General features: G+C 53.9%; 1 protein-coding gene across 9 annotated transcripts in view; it reads right to left on the bottom strand.

Annotated features, from left to right (window-relative positions):
- Positions 1–10,119, bottom strand: part of LOC124110168 (uncharacterized) — a 76,340-nt gene extending 66,221 nt beyond the window's left edge. For 6 of the 9 annotated variants that reach the window (XR_009224317.1, XR_009224319.1, XR_009224321.1 and 3 more), the window contains exons 1-2: positions 9,982–10,119; positions 8,955–9,165 (exon numbers count right to left, since the gene is read on the bottom strand). Coding sequence is in view for 1 of the 9 variants with exons in the window: in XM_058570918.1 (XP_058426901.1) it covers positions 3,115–3,575 (461 nt within the window). In the remaining 8 variants the exon portion in view is untranslated. Of the gene's footprint in view, positions 1–3,114; positions 4,392–6,344; positions 6,764–7,368; positions 7,472–8,954; positions 9,166–9,981 lie in introns of those variants that run through there. The other 3 variants (XR_009224318.1, XR_009224320.1, XM_058570918.1) reach the window with 3 other exon arrangements.
- Positions 10,120–18,802: the final 8,683 nt, after the last annotated feature.

Here is an 18,802-nt window from a genome sequence, read left to right as displayed (position 1 = left end):
TATTGAATGTGGTGCCCACATGCAGGCCACCATTTTAAACAGTCCGTGTGTATCAGCTCCTTATATCCTCACAAAAACCTTATGAAATATGCACTCCTGTCATCCCCAAATTACAGATGAGAACAATGAGGCCCAGCCAGAGGCACAAAGCTAGTTAGTAATTGGCCCACCTGGAATGTAAGCCCAGACCGGGGGTACTCCAGGCTCTGCTAGCCTACATTGCCATCCCTTGGATACCTGAGGATAGCAGAAGACCCAGTGGCCTTCCCTATCATGCAGGCCTCTCTGAGCCCAAGGCTGCCACTGGCCAGAGACAGCACGATGTCTTGGGGGAAGAAAGCCAGCCTGGGAGTGACATCAACTGGGAGCCAAGGTCTGGCCCTATCGCTCAGCCACAGACCTCAGGGAAGAACCTGAGCCTCCCTGGGCTTCAGCTTCCTCTTGATGAAACAGAGGGCCCATTCATTCATTCACTCGACCAATATGCACTGAGAGACTTCATGTCCTAGGAAGAGTGCCACCAGTGAGACACACACTGTCCCCAGTCCCCAAGAATCTGACATTCTAGCAAGGAAGACAGAGGAGAAAACAGGGAAATAAGCAAAGTGAGATGAGCCATAAGGAGCCCCTTGGGAGAAAGCACAAGGGCTGAGGGGGAGAGCAGGGGTGCACACCTATTTTGAAGGGGACATATTTTGGACGAATCTGGAGTAGTCACCTGACCCCTGAGAAGGAGCCAGCCACACCCCTGGGAGGAGCCAGAGCACTCCAGGCAGATGGAAGGTGTTTGGGCACGGAGGGAAGCCCAGGGAGGCCCAGGGGGGCCCAGGGGGGCTGGTCTCTCTTCCTAGCTTGGGCCTAGGACTGCTGGTCTCTCTTCCTAGCTTGTGGCAGCACCAAAGAGGACTGTGCCTACAAAGCAGCAGACAGGATGCCTGACATGTGGCAGACACTTGACAAATGTGAGCTCTCTTCCTCCTCCCTCCCCCAGCTGGGTGCCATGGTGCCAGAATGGGGCTCCTTCCAGGGGGACCCACATCCCCGGAGTCCCAGCCGACAAGCTCCAACGACGGCACGGGGTCTCCGAGCTCCCAGCCCGTCTCTGCCACCATGGAAGTGCACACTTTCTCCCTTTGTCTAATTATTCCTAATTGGAAGAAAAATTGTTTGGTAAATCAACTGGCATCTCCTTGGCTCCCGTGTCCTAGCAACCCGACTCTGGGGGGGGGGGGGGGGGGGGTTGGGGTGACACTGGAGAGGAGGCGACTTGCCGCCTCCGCGCTGCACGGAGTGCCAGGGAAGGGCAGACGCGACAGCTACACCCCCAGACTGGAGTGTCCCTTCCCTGTGGCCCCTGGCTGCCGCCGCACCCAGTCAGCACCCAGGAGCACGCGAGCGCACGGACATGCGCACACGCTCCGCGGAGGCCACCGAGCTCGCCGTGCCTGCGACGCCACCTCGGCCTTTCTGGAAAGCAGAAGGTGTCTCAGAAATAGATTTCTAATTTTCCAGCCACCTGCTCGGCTGAAAGATATTCTGGAGTTTATAATTACTTTTCAGGCACTTAACTAGAATCTAGTTTCTAGGGCAACTTGATGCATCTCCTAATGTGTTGATGGGTAAATTTCAGCTTCCTGCGCAGCCCAGGGTGGCGGGAGACTGGTCCAGCCAGGTCTCAGGGGAGGCCACCGCTTCCCTGGTTTGTTTTTTGAGGCTAGTAATCCTCATCTGACAGCATCGGGGAAGGAGTAAATGAGATAATAGGGCTTTGACTCCTGGCCCAGGCCCCGGACGTTTCCTGAGAATTTTTCATCAGCAGATTTATAGTTCTAAGGCACACAGAGGGCATGACCTTCACCTTCCAGGGGCTCTCGGTTCCCGGCCATGCCTCAGAGGCAGAAACTCCCTCCTCCCCCTCTAACAAATGGCTAGAGTTTGGTGGTTGGCCAGAGTTTAAATCCTACCCACACCAACTCTGGGCTGGGTAATAATGGGCAAGTTATCCACCATCTCTGGGCCTCAGTCTCCCGAACTGGAAAGTAGAGGTGATAGTGGTTCCCACCTCAGAGGCTGGTTAAGGGGATTAAAAGAGTTCATCCATGGCTGCGTGTGGTGGCACACACCTGTGATCCAAGCAACTTGGGAAGCTGAGGCAAGAGGATCGCAAATTCAAGGCCAGCCTCAGCACCTTAACAAGGCCCTGTCTCAAAATAAAAAATAAAAAGTGGGGCTGGAGACTTAGCTCCGTGGTAAAGCACCCCTGGATTGAATTCTCAGTACAATAAAAGAGAGAGAGAGAGAAAGATAATTCACATAAGCACTTGGCATGAGGCCCAGTTCATAACAAGCACTGATTCTATCACTGTTGTTAGGGAATAATCCAAGAGCAGTTGCCCAGGGTCAAACAAGTCTGGTTAGGGATACAGGAAGCAGGAGACAGTTCAGGGCACTTACCAACTAGGACAGAGGTCTCCCAGGAAAGGAGGGTGTGTATACATTATAACTTCTATTTGTATTTCTACCTCGTCCTTTTTGATTTCAATTTCTGTATGTCTGACCATGTGTGTATTTTATAAATATATATTGAGAGGCTCCACTCAAGAAAGTTTCATGGACAGGGGATTATCGTCCAAAAGACGGCAGGAGAGAGAGAGAGAGTAGAACAAATGATTTGAGATGGAAGAGGGCTGAGATGCCATTTTACCCATCCCCACCCTTATCATTACACAGGGGGATACTGAGGGTCAGAAGGGGCTCATGATTAACCCAGAATCACATCAGAAACAAAGAGCCAAGCCCTGAGAGACCCACAGAAAGTCCAAGAAGCTGGAGCCACAGAGTTCCCAGGCTACAGGAGCCCCATGGGTGAAACAGTCCTGGAAACCTTCCTGGAGGAGGTGACAGGACCTGACCTTTGAGCAGAAGAACAAAGTCACATCTGGGCCAAACCCAGAAAAGATGAGCCATTGCTTGCAAACCTAGTCCCACACCACCGCCGCCCAGGGTCTTGACATGAGCTGAGGACTCGCTCTGGGCCAATTTCAAATCCTCTAGGGCTGGCAGATTTCCTGAATTACCTAAGAGCCGAGCAGGCGTGAACAGGTGTCAGCTCACCTGGGAGAGCTGTCTGTCCTCACACTGGCTCCTGGTTGCTCCCTCTGGATTTTCACCTGCCTCTCTGTCGTCCACTCCGTCGGTTTCTTTCTCTGTTTCTGGTGGCTTGCCGGTCTTCCTTGGTCAGTCCATCTCCCTCTTGCCTGAGGGACCTGGGCGGTGTCACTGTCTCTGGCCTTCAGTGGGCTCCTCCCTGGATGTGTAATTGGGGTCCCTGCTCCCCCAACTGGGCTTCTCGCCTCCTCTGTGACTGACTCATAGCATGTCTCTGGGTTTGCCTGCCGTCTTCTTTCTGGGCCTGTTTCTCTCTCCCTCTCTCTCCCTGGTTCTGGGCGTGTGTGAATGGAGGTGGTACAGATCTGGGTTTCTGTCTCGGGTCCTGTCGGCCTGCTGCCCGCCTTCTTCCTGGGCCTCTCTCTCAGCCAGTGGTTCTGAGTGTAAACCCTAGGGGCTGGTAGCATTGCCTGGGCATTCAGTACAAATGCACATTCTCAGCACCACCCCAGACCCGCGTCAGAAACTCCATCCAGGGCTGGGGGCCCCACGATCTGTGTTTCAACAAACCCTCTCCCTGGGGGCTTCTGAAGCACTAGTTTAGTCTCTCTTCTTGGATCTGCCTGTGGCAAGGGAAGAAAGGTAGAAATGTCCCTTGGCTCTGGTGTGACTTCGTCCCTTTCATTCTCCCTGTGGGTCACACCTAAGGCCACTGGACCTAAAGCAGCTGTATCACCCTGGGCACACTTCACCCTGACTGCTGGGACCCAGACCAAGAGCAGAGAGGCTAGGAGAGGAGTCCAGTTAGAAGCACCGAGGCAGCATGGGCACCAAAGAGGCTGGGGGAGGCTGTGGTGGATTAACAGGGACACACACTGTTCCTCAGCTGGAGTCTGTCACCAGGCTGTAGATGTGTTACCAATCACGGGGCCTGTCCCTCCACTGCACCAAGAATCTTCTGGGTCACTGGAAAGCATCCTGGATGCAGGGGATGCACTCTCAGGGATCGTGATTCCTCAGGATATTTCAAACACTACCCTAGAGATTCTGATGAGCAGAAAGCAAAGTCCTAACGTAACCTTGACAACCTCTTTACAGATGGTGATCAGGATGCACCTTTTGCAGATGGAGAAACTGGCACTCAGAGAGTCACATAACTTCAAACGTTAGGGTCAGGATTTGAACCCAGATCTGTGAGGACACAGGTCCACCCTTCTCATTTGGCTCCGTGTGCGTTTTGCACCTGACACTATCATTCTCCAGTGTCTTCCAGAATGGCTGTGTCTTGCCCACCCACCCCCAACCTAAAGGCATCCCCTACCCTGTTTCCTCTGTGCAGCTCTGAAACCCTGGTCCTGGGCAGCCAGCCCCGCCCCTCTGAAATGGCTGGCCTGTTACTGCACCTCTCTCCTGGCGAAGAAGCTCTCACATCCCCCAGAAAGATTCCTATATTCCATCACACTCCCAGGTCTCCCCTGGACCCTGCCCAAAGTCCAGCCAGCAGTCTTCTGGTCACATATGACAAGCTGGAACTTGCTTTCTCTCCAAATCCAGCCAGTGCCCTGGTTTTGCAGCCACAACACCAAAAACAGAGCCATGGGTGGGCAAGAGTTTTCCAGACCCTCTCACAGAAACGCCTCACCCACAGGAGCAGCCTGGCCCCTGCAGGAGCCTGAGCATTAGGGCTTTGAGGCCTTGTGTGTTCTCTTTAACCTTGGGGATAACTTTACAGTCTACCCCATGATGTGTGGAGGTTTGTTTCAATATAAAAATAATGCCTATTGATTGAATTTTGACAAGGAACATGTATTACTTTTGTAATGTAAAATATTCAATTAATAAGTGACTATAACCCTTCTAATTCCTCACTATCACGAACAATTGATGATCCCGAGAGACGCCGGGCTTCCTCCGTGGCTTTACGCATCCCAACACCTAGCATGTTCCTGGGGTGTCTGTAATTCTTTCTTCTTTTCCTTCCTTTCCTTCTCTCATTCAACAGATATTTTTGGATTGCCTCCAGTGCCCCGGGCATGGGGCTAGAGTCTAGGAATGATGAGGAAAACAGACATGCTTCCTGCCTCCAGGGAGCTTCCAATCTAATCAGGGGATCGAGGGATTAAAATACACACAGTCGCACACACAGTAAAGGTGTAACGACAAGAGGCAGGAAATGCACAACAGGAAAGCAAAGGGCATGTTGAGCAAGAATAATGCGGGTATTAAAACTGTTCCCAAGGAAGTGACATTTCGAGGGAGACTTGAGGATGAGTTGGCCAGGTAAAGACAAGCAGCAGGAGATGCTTCAGACCCAGCCGCAGGAAGGAGAGGCGCACAGACCTTCTGGAGGCCCAGCCATGAACCTATCATCTTCAGCAAGAGCTGGAGGCCAGAAGCAGGAGCAGGCCCTCTTCCGAGCCCTGGGAGGCAGCCAGCGATCTGCTAGACCCAGCCCAACTGCAGTCTCTAGGCACAGGGCCACCTGTGATCACACAGCCAGCTTCCAGGCTGACACCAGGAGGAGGACCTGGAGCCGGGTGGGGCGGGGACTGGCAGGCAGCAGATGCAAAGGCCCATAGGCTCTGGATCAGCCCATGGTGGCCAAGCATGGAACTCTGGTCAGGCCAAGCCCAAACCAGTCCTCTGGGGCTTCCACGCAGGTTCCCATGATGCCTGGTGGCAGCACCTGTGGGGCACCTGGGCATGGGGGAACGGCTTGTAGGTATCTAGGGCCCATCTGGCAGCCCAGGTCTGTCACAGATGCCACCTGGGTCCCTGGCCCTTGACACTCTTCCTGTCAAGGCTGTCCGTCTAGGACTGGTCCCTCCTCTCTGGCCTGCCGCCACCCCAGCAAACCAAAGCCCATTCAGCCTGGGCCCTGTGTCCTGAGCCCTCAGCCACCACGGCTTGTTCTAGGACTGACACCAGCCCCCTGCTTGCCCAGCTGCTCCCCAGGATGGCATCTGTCCTCCATGGGGCCTCGCTGGTGTGCACCCCGATGCCTAGCTGCTGCCCCTCCCCTCCTGGGCCACTGCGCCAGCTTCCTGGCTGCAGTCTCCCCCGCGCTCATTCCACTGCCCGTCACCAAAGAGACCATTCCAAAACCACGAATCTCTATCGTTGATTCCCTGCTTCGTGCATTCCAGGGAGTTTCTATTGCCCTTGAGAAAGAGACCAAGTGCCTCTTAAAAGGGCAACAAGTGTCCCTACCCCAACTCCCCCCTTTCCCCTCTCACCTTCCAGGAAGACTTATAGAGGAGGAAAGGGCATGATGGGAAGGTCAGAAGAGAGTGGACAGAAGAACTCAGGAGCAGAAGCACAGCGTGGAGCACCCCAAACCTTTGGCCTGGGTGCCCCACCAGCAGAGGCAAGCTCTGGTGGCAAGAGCAGAGAAAGCTCTGGGCTCTCATGGCGGAGGCTGCAGGAGCCCAGCAGCAGGTGAGTCCGGGCCTCTGCTGCCACCCAGAGGCTGGATGGGGAAGCACAGGCGGTGAGCCAGCGAAGCAACCCACCTCCCCCAACAGCCCCGCAGATCAGCAAGGTCTCACCAAGTGTCAGGCCAACAGCAAGGGCCTCTGTGGGCAATGACAGCGGCAGGTCCAGCCTAAGGGGTCCTGAACACACTTCTATTATGCGCCTGGCATAATATGTTTTCAGTTACCTATTCCCCCCTCTGCCTCCCCCACTTGCCCCTCCTCTTCCCTCCAGGACCTCCTTCCCAAGCCCCTGTGTCCCCGGGAACTATCCCAGGGCAACAACCCCCCTTATAGCCTCAGCCCCTCTGCATGCCCTGCCCCCAGAATACACCTGTCTGGAGTGAGGGGGGGGCTCCCACCTCAGGCTGGCACTCACTCCCCAGGTGCTTACTGGGAGCCCAGTGGGTGCAGGCTGTATGCTGGACCCCGGGGGCCACCGCTGTGGACAGACGGGTCCTCTCTCGAGCTTACCTTCTTCTTGGGGCAGAGAGCCAGCCAGATTAGCGAACAAGGTGATTTCAGACAGTGATAAACAGAACGATGTCAGAGGGGACCAGAAAGGTGTCAATGAGGGACGAAACTGCCTGACCTGACAAGGCCTTTCTAAAGCTGGGTGTGGTGGTTTTAGAAAATCACAAGTTCTTTAAAATAAGTCCACTGCTCTCAAAACGGAAAATCTAACTGTCCCCCCAGTAAGTGCCTTAAGTGCAGGGGGTGCTTACTGATTCAACTTTCAATCAAAAGAACATAGCGGAAGCATGGTATGTTGATACGGAGGACTTACACGGTAGGGTGGAAAGGCACCATGGAGTCCTCTCTCCCCTGACCTCCATGTCACTCACTCCACGAAGGTAGCTGCCACCTCATGAGGACACGAAGGTGCTTCCCTGTGGAGACACCCTATGACTCAGAGCCGAAGCCTCCTCCAACCACGATGTGAAGGAGCCAGCCTGGAGGTGGCCCTCCAGACCACTGCAGCCCGTGCCAACCCACATGAGAGACCCCAAGCCAAAGCCACCAGGCCAGGCCACTCAGGGCCAGCTCATCCACTGGACACCCTGTGCCCGGGCCACAGCACTTCAGAGCTGGTGAAAATGGTATAGTTTCTTTTCAAATTAGAAGACATAAAGAGCTTTTAAATCTAAAATGTTTTAATATGTAACAGTAATACATGTATCTTTATACCAAAACAATCATAAATTGTAATTTTTTAATTCCCTTAAGAGGAAGGGGCCAAAAAGACATTAGTGTATAATTTCCATGAAAATCATCATGTGGCCCTGAAGCTGCTACTGAATTTCCTGGCCCACAGAAACTTTGAGATAGTAAGTATTTGTGTTTGTAAATTGGGGGTGATTTGTTATGTGGCAAGAGAGCACGAATATCTCAGCCTTGTGAAAATTCTAGGGCAGAGCTCTGAGGACAGGGAAGCACAAGGGCAAAGGCCCTGGAGTAGAAGTGCAGAAGTAGTGTGTCCAAAGTGCCCAGAAAAATAGTCATTCAGCCTCTTTTAGCCTCAATTTCCCCACGTGTAAAATGGTGAAGACGAACGTCACAGCTTCTCCCTGGGCTGCTGCGGGGGAGTTCAGGCACAGTGTGTAGCACGACGGGAGCCCTGTGTTTGCTGTTCTTATCCAGCCCCTCCACCCCACCCCGCCCCACCCCCGCCCCGCCTTTCTTTCCCTCTCAGTCTGCCCAGACCTCATGCCTGGAGGTCTGAGTCATCCTCTCACCAGCCTCCTCAGCCTTCTCCTGCCTGCAATCTCCACACTGCGCCCAGCAGTTAGGTCCAAAGAGGCTCCTGTGAGATTCAGAGCTGGAGAAACGGGCATCCCACAGACCGGGAGGCGCAGGGGGCTCACAGCTCAGCCTTCTCAGCGCCCCTGAAGGTGCCCCAGCCTTTCCCATCGCCCCCTCGCGGATGTGCCCACGTTCAGCAAGATTCTCCTGTCCTGCAAGACTCCTGGATATCCTGGAAAGGCCCCTACTTTTCCCCTAAAAACCTATCATTTGCACACACACACCCACGTGCTCTGCTGAGGAGGGCCCAGCCACAGCAGGGGGGAGGGTCACAGATACACACACACTTACACCCACGATCACACACGTGACGCCTAACCCCCAGGGTGGGCGCTTCCCCAGGACCACGCACAGGTGAAGAGCGGGCTGGGTGGAGTCTATCTGTCCATCACTCCTTGCCCCGCCCCATCCCTCTCCGCAGACGCCCCCTGATCTCTGATGGTGGTAATAACCGTGCTCAGTGGGAGCAGGGTCCACAGCCCAGCGCTCCGCAGGCGTCCGTGCGCACGGCGGGGCGGATCCTCTTCCCTCTGGTGATGCGCGCAGGGCCCCAGAGGCGAAGTGACCTACCTGGAGCCACTCAGGCAGAGTGAGATGCAGACCCGAGCCGTTCCTTGGCCGGGTCCAGGCTCTCGGCGCTGAGCCACACTGACCAGTGTGTGCTGCCCACCCTGGTCACAGCAGCCAGGATCCGGGGAGCAGCCGATCCACAGAGGAGGAGCCGGCCCAATCCGTCACTTCTCAGCTAGATCAGGAGCCGCGGCACAAGGCCAAAACTTCACTGCAAGCAGAGGGGGCAGAGGGGACAAGCAGCCTGCCGGGGGAGTGTGGCAGAGGACAGCCAGGATGGGGAGACCAAGAAGCTCCAGGACCACTGAGAGCCGATCTCCATCCAACTGGCTCCCAAGCTCCAGGCTGCCCAGAGCCTGGTGGGCCCCTGGTTCTTGCCCTGGGAGACCAGGAGGTATTGCTGCATCTACAGCAAGCCCTCTTTGGGGGGGACAGGATTTCAACAGTCCCTGTCCTGACTATCAGAAAAGCTCTGGCCAAAATATAGTCTGATCTTGGGCAAGTTAAACTTAATCTCTCTCAGCCCCCAGACTCCTCCGTGAAATGGAATGTTATGAGAATTCAAATCAGTGCTGAACGTGAAACCGCTTAGGAGCTTTGCCAGTATGTGACAGTACACTCAACTCCACTGTGGTGTGGCTCCAGGAAAGTAACTGAACCTCTCTGGACTTCGATTTCTCTGTTCTTTGCCTCCCTCTCTGTTTCAGACCTTGCATCTCTGACTCTTTCCGTCAGACATCCTCTCTGCCTGTGTCTAGTTCCCAGCCTCTCAGCTTTGGCCCTCCCCCATCCCAAACCCCTTGGAGTCCCATTAATTTTGAGAGGTTGTCTGTATGGGTTGCTGCCCAACCCAGTCCTGGGGCTCGGAGAGCCGTGTAATTATCCACTTGGAGCCAAGGGGAAGTGATAACCAGTCCTCCCTCCTCCTTCCCCGCCGGCCTCACGCTCTTCCATTTCGCTCAAACATCCCCAGGGAAGCCGATTATGGAGGGGCCCGCTGGGTAAGGAGGGGAGGGATCCTCATTACCTTGCAGAAGGTCAGAGAGAGGGAATGGGGGGCAGCCCTCCAGCCTCCATCAAAGACGAGGCTGCAGTTGGGACAGCCCGTCCTGGGCCCCGCTCTCTGTGCCCGGCAGTGCGGCCTGATCTCTGGGTCCTCATCTCCAGGCAGAGCCTCCTCCTGTGCCCAGCCTCCCAGTGCAGCTGGCTCCCCCTCCCCTCCCCGGCACCTCCCATGGGCCTCCAATCCTGGATGCACGCCCCCCACACCATCCCTCCCTCCGCCCTTCAAACCCATCTCCTCAACACCAGCCACCCAGGCTCTCCCTGGGCTTAGCAGCCACCAAGTCCCCCAAACCTCTTCAGCCATGACATCCAGTGCTCTTTGACCTCTGAGCTCCCTGGAGCAGGGCCAGGGCCCTTCACCTGGTCGGCCTATGGGTCCTTCACAGGAGCAACGCCAGATCTGACTGCATTCTGTTCCCTGCTCACCCCACCTCTGTCCACACACCATGCCGCCTTCGAATCTTCTCCCCACCCCCTGCATACAGTGGAGGAACAGGGAGCCGAGGGGTCAGGAAGAGCCAAGCCTCACTCTGTCATCCCCTAACCGTGTGCCCGGAGCAGCTCCCAGCACCTCTGACCCACAGCGTTGTCATCTATAAAATGGGACTACCTATCCAGGGTTGTCAGGAAGTCCTTTGAGCACGTCCAGAGTTACACTATCAAAGGACTTCAGTGGCCAGGCCAGGGGCCGACACCAGGAGGGCTCCCTGGAGGCCCGTGGAAAATCAGAGAGCAGATGCCCCCTACAAGGGGACCTGCTTGTCAGCTCCAACTGTGGGCAGGACAGGGAACAGAGGCCCATGTCGCTGATATTCCAGTTTTTCAAGATCATCCCCCCAAACGTGTTTTGCTGAGGAATCCCCAGATTTGAATATGCTGGCGATTAATTGAAATGCTTCTCTAGCACGGTGAAGCCCAAACAAAACATTTGCCTCCAGGTCACCAGTCTGTACTCTCTGATGTATGCTAGGCGTTGGGCCCAGCCCAGGCTCCAGAACAGAGAGTCAATAAACACTAATTCCCTTCTCTGCCCTCCTTATTGATTCTCTCAAAGGGGAAAAAAAAAAAAAGTCTCTGAAGTCACACCATCATCTGCATGCAGGAGTTGACGAGGCCCTTTTTGAGATCCAGAGGTGTCCCCCAAATTCAGCTGTTGAGATCTTAATCCTGAATGCAGCAGTGCAGGCGGGAGGGCCTCTCCAGAGACATTTAGGTCAGAAGGTCATTATCAAAGGGCAAAATGGAGGGAAGCTGTCCTTTTTTTCCCTTCTGCCTTCCGCCATGTGAAGACCCAGTGCTCCTCCTCTCCAGAGGACACAGCATTTGAGGCACCGTCTAGGAAGCAGGAAGCAGGAAGCAGGCCTTCGCCAGCTCCCACACCTTGATGTTGGACTCCTCAGCCTCCAGAACCTTGAGAAGTAAATCCCCATTCTCTATAAATCACCCAGTCTATGGTATTTTTTATATCAGAGAACCAAGACAGCCTTCTCCCTTTCGTGTTCTCATTCTGCCCGTGCATCAGCCCCACAAGGTAGTTATTATGAACTCTGACGCCAAATGGGGAAGTAAAGTCAGAGAACATAAGTCAGTCGACAAACATTATTCCACTCCAGCTCTGCGCCTGTCAGTGGTAAATGGCAAACCCAAGGTCACGCAGAATATTTTTGGTTGCAAATGACAGAAACTGAAATTCACCAGGCTGAGGCAAAGGGTGATGTGGTGGCTTCCATGCTTGCAGGAAGGAAAAGGGTCACCTGGGCTCTGAAGATGAATAAAGTGGGGGACTCGATGTCCCCTGGGGTTCACTTGTCCATCCCTGTAGCAGACTCCCTTCCTTTATCAAAATCATCATCTCGTTCAGCATTTTCCCACCCAGGCCACCTGCCGGGGGAGAGCCTCACCTCCCACCACCAGACACTCTCTCTTTCCTGGGTTCAAAAGTGCCACGGAAGGTCTCAGAGGGTCCCTGAGCATTAAGTTGTCATTCTGGACCAATCAAGTGAGGAGCAAGGAGAGCAAGACTGATTAGCTCAGTTTGGAGTCAGTTCCACCCCCAGGGCCAATCAACAAGAAAGCAAGCTCTGTGTGAAGAGGTGAGAGCAGGGAGAGAGAAGTCCCCAGGAAATGAGATTGCTGCTCTGTGCAAACAAGAGATGTCTCAGTTTCGGCTTTCCCCAAAGCCAAGCCTGAGACAAAGATCTGCATGCAAATTGTTTATTTGGGAGGAATATCGGCAGGGGAACTGGGAACAGGAAGTGAGCAGAGAAGGGAGAGAAGTTAATGAGGGCTGTGCAGGGGGGACACGGTGACTTCCATGGGCAACCGAGCTGAATCCTGCTGGGGGCCTCTGGGGGGACAGTAGAACAGGGCCTCTTGGTTGTGTCAGCCCAAGAGTGAGGAGGCTGGAGAATCTGTCCCCTCATTTTATCACTCACAACTCGATGGCTCTTCCCAATGGGGCATCAATTTGCTGACAGGCAGAGAAGTCCCGGAAGGCCAGATAGCCCCAGGCAGTGTGGCAGGTGGTGGTCATTGGACACGGGGCCTGCCTGCTGTCAATCAGCAGGCTGGCATAGTTCCTGTCAATCATCGAAAGGAGCACCTGCGCCACGGACGGACGCAGGTTTGAAACGAGGTTTCAAATCCAGATCTGAATGTTTGCAGCAAGTCACATGGTCCCCATCCTAAACCACGACTGAGCAGAGTTCTGAGCACCCAGGCCAGAATCCAAAAGGGAAATCCTTGACCCTACAACTTCAGTCAGCAGAGGGGAATGTGGTGGCCAGAGCCCAAATCTTCAGGAACTGCCCACAAGCCCCCAATGTTCTACAAGGAGGTCACTCGCTACAGAGGGCACCCGCTGCCCGAGACCATGGATTCACTGGGCCTCCAGGTTCAAGGACGTGGGTCTGGCTGCTGCCACACTCCAGCCTACCCTGAGCCTCCCGAATGGTAGGAAGAGACCCAGGGGCACTCCCCAGTCCCAGCCCCCTCGAGCTGTGCTGGGAGCATAGGCAGAACTGGAGGGGTCAGCCTCGAGGCCCAGGAAGGGCAGCAGGTCTTCTCCCAGGAGAAGAGCAACAACACTAGTCCCCACCTGTCGCCCTGGAGGCGGGGGCTGCCTGCAGACCAGAGAGCAAACTCCTGGAGCTTGCCAAGTGTCACCCTGCTGTCCAGGGACCCTGCCCTCACTCCCCACAGCCCCCTGCACCCAACAGAAAAGAAACAAAGCCTCAGAGAGGAAACTGACTTGCCCAGGGACACACAGCCAAGGAGGAGCAATGGGATCGGCCCAGGTCTGTGTGCGGCATCTCTGCACAGGATCCATCCTGGAGCCTCCCGGGGAACACCCCACTCCCACTCGACCATTTCCCAGAAGAAACCAAAGCTGCTTCAGCACAGGCTGAGCCGGTCTCTGTGAGGAGCAGGCTCTGGGGCTCTCCTCTGCCCAGCCCAGGCCCAGCACAGAAGCAGATCATTTACAAACAGAGATCTCAGGAGGCTGGGCCCTGCTGTTGAGAGCCACAGCCGAAGGGGCCCCAGCAAACTTCCAGCTGCCAGCAAACTTCCAGCTGCCGGCTGATGATTGGCTCACAGCGGCCCCAGCAACATCTAGCTGATTGGCTCCTCTGCGGTGATGCTCATTGGGCTGTTTCCCTGCCCTTTCAGACCACGGAGCTGCTCATTGGGGGACTTTTTTGGCTCCGCCCATGTGACCCAGCCAATCGGCCTCAAGAGCAGGAGGATTGTGGGAGGGGGAGAGAAGCTTGTGGGGGAGAGAGAGGCTTGTGGAAATCCGGTGGTGGCAGTTGAGGCTCTGAGGGTTTTTCCTGAGAGGCTGTTTTGTTTGGCGTGTGTGGTTCTAAAAATAAAGTTAGTTTCTTTTGACAAGTGGCTCCTGATTGTGCCCAGCCAGACTGCGGCACCCTGCCCCTCGGCCAGACCCTGCACAGCCGAGCGGCCCCCACTCTGCTCCAGGATGAAAGCAGCTCTGCGGCAGGAGCACCTTCGGCATCTCTGTGTCCTTCAGGGATGGTGGACTGGACTTCTTATGCCAAGGTGGGCATCCCTCTCCTTCCATCCCCTCTTAGTAGAGCTACACAGGCTCACCCAGACCCATCACCTGATAATGACAGAAAGAAAACAGGAAGAGCCGTAGCACATGCCTCTAATACCAGGGGCTTGTGAGGCTGAGGCAGGAGGATTGTGAGTCCAAAGCCAGCCTCAGCAATTTAGCAAGGCCCTAAGCAACTTAGCAAGACCCTGTGTCTCTAGGTAAAAATATTTTTTTAAAAAAGGACTGGGGAAGTGGCTCGGTGGTTAAGCACCCTGGGTTCAATCCCTTGTGGAGAGCAGTGACAGAGAGTGGAGAGCAGTGTCTGAGACTGGGGTCTCTGATGACTTCATGGCTGTGGCATGCTTGGTGCCTGGGAAAGTTTCTGTGCAAAGGTGCAGGATCCTAGCTGCTATGATAATGCCCTTCATGAGGAGACTGTGCTAGAGTCTTATCAGCCTCAACCTTGATCTCAGGCACTCAGCTCCCGGGAACACAGGAAATTTCTTGCTAAACAACTACAATGTTTCACCAGCTCCCCTGCTCCTGAACCTGCCTGCATAACAGTAACTTTAAACAATGGCCTTTCTTGAGAGCTACACAAAGCTCCTAACATTGCATATTGCAACTGTAGAATGTAACTGCAGAATAAGCTGTATAGACGTTTCTAGTTGTGTAACTTTCATCAATACAAAGAATGATGCTGAGGCTGGGGTTATGACTCAGAGCGCTGTCTAGCATGTGATGGAATCTGGGTTCGATCCTCAGCACCACAGAAAAATAAATAAATAAAATAAAGTTATTGTGCCCAATGACAATTGAAAAATAAATATTTTTAAAAAGAATGATGCTTGCATAGTCTTTAATCTGATGAGACATATGTAAATAAAGGTTGCTGGCAGAATTCTTTAGACCTGCTTCTCCATCAGAGAGCAGTGCTCCACCTGACCCTAGCTATATCCTCACGGTCTATGTGTATGAGTCTTTATTTTTCTTATCCCCCTTTGCCCCTTTCCAGAACCTGCTAGATTGACCATGCGGGTCACGGAAATTCCTGGTACCAAGGAAGGAAGGAGAGAGAGAAAGAAGGGAGAGAGAAAGAAAATAGAAATCAGCATAAATTCAGTCTTGCTCCAGATACTATCCCAGCTGCTAATAACAGCTCACATTTATTAGGTACTTATTACCATCCAAGCATATATGTTTTACATATTTCTATTTATCTAATCCTCACAATATTCCTATGGAGTAAGAATTTTAATGGCCCCACATTCCAGATGAAGAAACTGAGGCCCAGAAAAGCTAATAAACTTGCCTGGATTGCACAGCCTGCAAGCAGAACTGCTATTAGAATTCAGGCAGCCAGGCTCCAAGGCCCATGCTCTTTACATAGTGATGCTTCAACACTTGGGCCTAAGGATCTGGCAAGGTTCCTGGCTCCTTTACTCTTTTGGGGGGAGGGGGATGGTAATAGGGATTGAACCCAGGGGCACTTAACCTAAGCCACATCCCCAACCCTTTTGATTTTTTTATTTTGAGACAGGATCTCACTAAGTTGCTTAAGGTCTCACTAAGTTGCTGAAGCTGGTCTCAAAATTGTGATCCTCCTGCCTCAGCCTCCCCAGCAGCAGGGTTTCAGAAGTGTACCATCACTCCCAGCTGGCTCCTTTACTTTTGATAAACAGAATTATTCATTCATTCATCATCAAATATTCATTAAGCACCTACTAGGTGCCCAGTAAAATACCTAACGGTTGAAGGAAACATGATTCCACCTCTGAGCCTGGGCCTCTTAAGATCAGTCTAAAGGAGGAGGAAAGACATTAAGGACACAAGCACACCAATAACTCGGAGAGCCAGGGGATTGTGTAATGGAGAACTAGACTTAGTTTGCAGGGCAGGAAAAGCTCTTCTGAGAGAGCAACATTTAAATTGAGGCCTCAATTCAATGCTGGCTCAGAGAAAATGAGGAAAGCACATCAAAGCATATGCAAAGGCCCTGAGGTAGGAAAGAGATGCTGATATTTAAGTCAGAGAAGGCAGCCAGCGTGGCTGAACCGTGAAGACTAAAAACGGCTGAGGGCAAAGAAGCCAGCTCATGTGCGACTGTCCCACATGAGCAACGCAGAGCCTTGGGGAACCACCAAAAGGCCTTGAACAGATTTTTTAGTACGATTTGCATTTTCGAAAGACGCTTCTGCTGTATGTAGGGAGCTGAATGGAGATGAGCACAGCCGGAGAGAGGTGTTGTTATATAAGACATCAGGCCTCGTTTGGCACAGGGAAGGTGCTCAACAGTGGGGTTGGTGTTACTCCAGCCCGCCTCTGTTTTCCAGCCTTTCCCCCTGTCTCAGGTGGGGGAAGTGGGCACCACCCTGGCATGCCACCCTAGGCCAACTGCCTCATTCCCCAGGAGCAGAGGGTCACTTTCATTTGGGAACAGGTGCTTCCATGGTGGGCTAGCCAGGAAGAGGCCAGGGAGCACATGCACACCACCCTGGCCTGGTGCATTCACAGGGAGCTCCTGAGGATGGGGCAGACCAATCCCCACCCACAAGGGAGGAACAGGGAGGACCACCAGGGTGCCCTTGCCCCGCCCCCGCCTGAGGCTGACCCTGGGGGTGGGGAAGCCAGGGTCACTTTTTAGAGCAGAGCCTGGGGGAGTAGGTGGGTCTCATCTTAATGCACCAGCACTTTCTCTGCCCGCCCTGGTCCCCGCCCATCTGCTGACACAGCTCTGGTGAAAGTGGTTTCTCTGCGGCCTGCATTCCCTTCCGTGATCTGCTCCCCTCCCCAGAGCAGATCCTCCATCTCTGACCATTCCTTCTCTTTCTCTGCGGCTTCCTCACAGGGCAATGCTCCCCAGAGCTCTGCTGGGGCCCCACCTTTCCAGTCCTGTGTCTCCTCCAGCCCCGAGGTGCTGCCTCCTGCTGGCCGTGGGTGGTCAGTGCGGCTCCCACTGCACCAGAGCTTACCAACTCCACCAGCTTCTGTGGCCCATCTCCGCCTCTCCTGCCCACAGCCGCCTCTCCTCCCGCAGTCCTGCTTCCTGCCAGTGGACCCACCACCTGCCCAGTCACCAACACCAGGCCCAAGCCTGCCAGTTGTACTTACCAGCTATTTTCCAAATCTAGCCCTCCTCTCACCTCTGCCTTAAATCACTGCAGCAGGGGCAGACCGTGGCTTCCATAGTGACATTCGCAGGTTTCCATACTGTGAATTTGCCCACTCACTCAAGTTTGTTGGTGACCCCAAAATTGATACCCGAGGCACTTTTGTGGCCATGCACCGCAGGAGAAGAGGTGAGGAATTTGAGCACCTCCCCTGCCCCCATGCGATGGACTGTCCCCAGCTGAGGTCACCCAATTGCCTTCTCTCTGCTCTCTCTGCTCTTGTTCTGTAAATACGTATCTTGCCAGAGGTCCATTTAGTACCACATTTTTCTCATGTTTGTGCTTTTGGTTGGTGATTTTATTGCTTCAAATGGCCCCAAGCACAGAGCCGAAGCACTGTGGGTGTTCCCAAGCCCAGGGAGGCTGGATGCCCCTCGGGGAGGAAACCCGTGGGGTGGATGAGCTCCATCCAGGCCTGAGCTACTGTGGTGCTGGCCTCAGTTAATGTTAATGAATCACCGATCTCTATTAAGTAGGATGTCTTTAAACAGAAACACGGAAGACAAGGCTACGTATTGATGAGCTGGATACCTTGTAAACAGGTTTACAGGAACTTAACCTTGTACTTCCCCCGGGAGCTGTGGTCACTGTGTGCTAACTTGGTACTCACGGTGACTGCCTTGACTGATGAAAACCCATGTTACCAATGTGTCCACGCCACTTCTTGGCTTGGAACTCCCCATGTCTCTCTTTGCACCCAACGTGAATCCAAATTCCTTGGCATGACATTCCAGGTCCTCCACAGCCCAGAGGCCCCTGCCGACCCACCAGGCACATTGCCAAGTGGTTCCTCCACGGTGGCCCCAGCTCCCTCCTCCCTCACATTCCCCAGAGGCCCTCTACACACTGTCCAGGCCTCGAAGGCCCCTCTTCCTGAGCTCCTCTTGGTGAACTCCTACACAACCTTCAAGACCCAGCCTGAAAGTCACCACTCTGGGTGTCCCTCTGACAGAAACTGACACTCGTTCTTTGTACCTTTGATAGCTCTTCTCACATATTGTAACTGATCTGTTAATGTGTCCTTCCTCCTGTGTGTGGCAGTAGTTTTTTGGGAATGGGGGGGTGGTGTATGTGACTCTCCAGGCACTGCTCTGCCACCAGGGGTACAGCAGTATATCAAAACCAATCCCTGGGAGTGCACCACTGTGCCCACAGGGTGGCCTGTGTGTGAGAGTGCATATGCACGGGGCTCACCACGCCTGCTGTGGACACTCCGTGGACTTCACTCCAGCCCCGTGTAACATATTGCTGCTGGGCATCTTGGATGTTAATGAGACCAACGGACTGCGCCTGCGCATAAGCCAGGAGCCTCCCCAGGTGCTCTGCCCCCTCCCACAGCCCCAGCGGGGCTCCGAGTTGGCCTTTTAAGCCCAAAGACAACATCTGTCCAAATGAGATGATCTCTAGTGAGCACGTCCAGGTGTTCCTCCTTTCTCCTCTGCCTTCCCCACATCTCAGAAGAAAAGGTGTAGACATTTTTAAAAGGAAGTAACATTTTTTGAGTACCCCTCCCCCTGCCACGTGCCAGGCTGGGCAGTTTGGGAGGCAGTTGTGGA

The sequence above is a fragment of the Marmota monax genome, unplaced genomic scaffold (assembly GCF_021218885.2).
Source record: "Marmota monax isolate L192 unplaced genomic scaffold, Marmota_monax_Labrador192_F-V1.1 WCK01_AAM20220418_F8-fsc00008, whole genome shotgun sequence".
Lineage (NCBI taxonomy): Eukaryota > Metazoa > Chordata > Mammalia > Rodentia > Sciuridae > Marmota > Marmota monax.
This window is presented reverse-complemented; position numbering and strand designations above follow the sequence as displayed.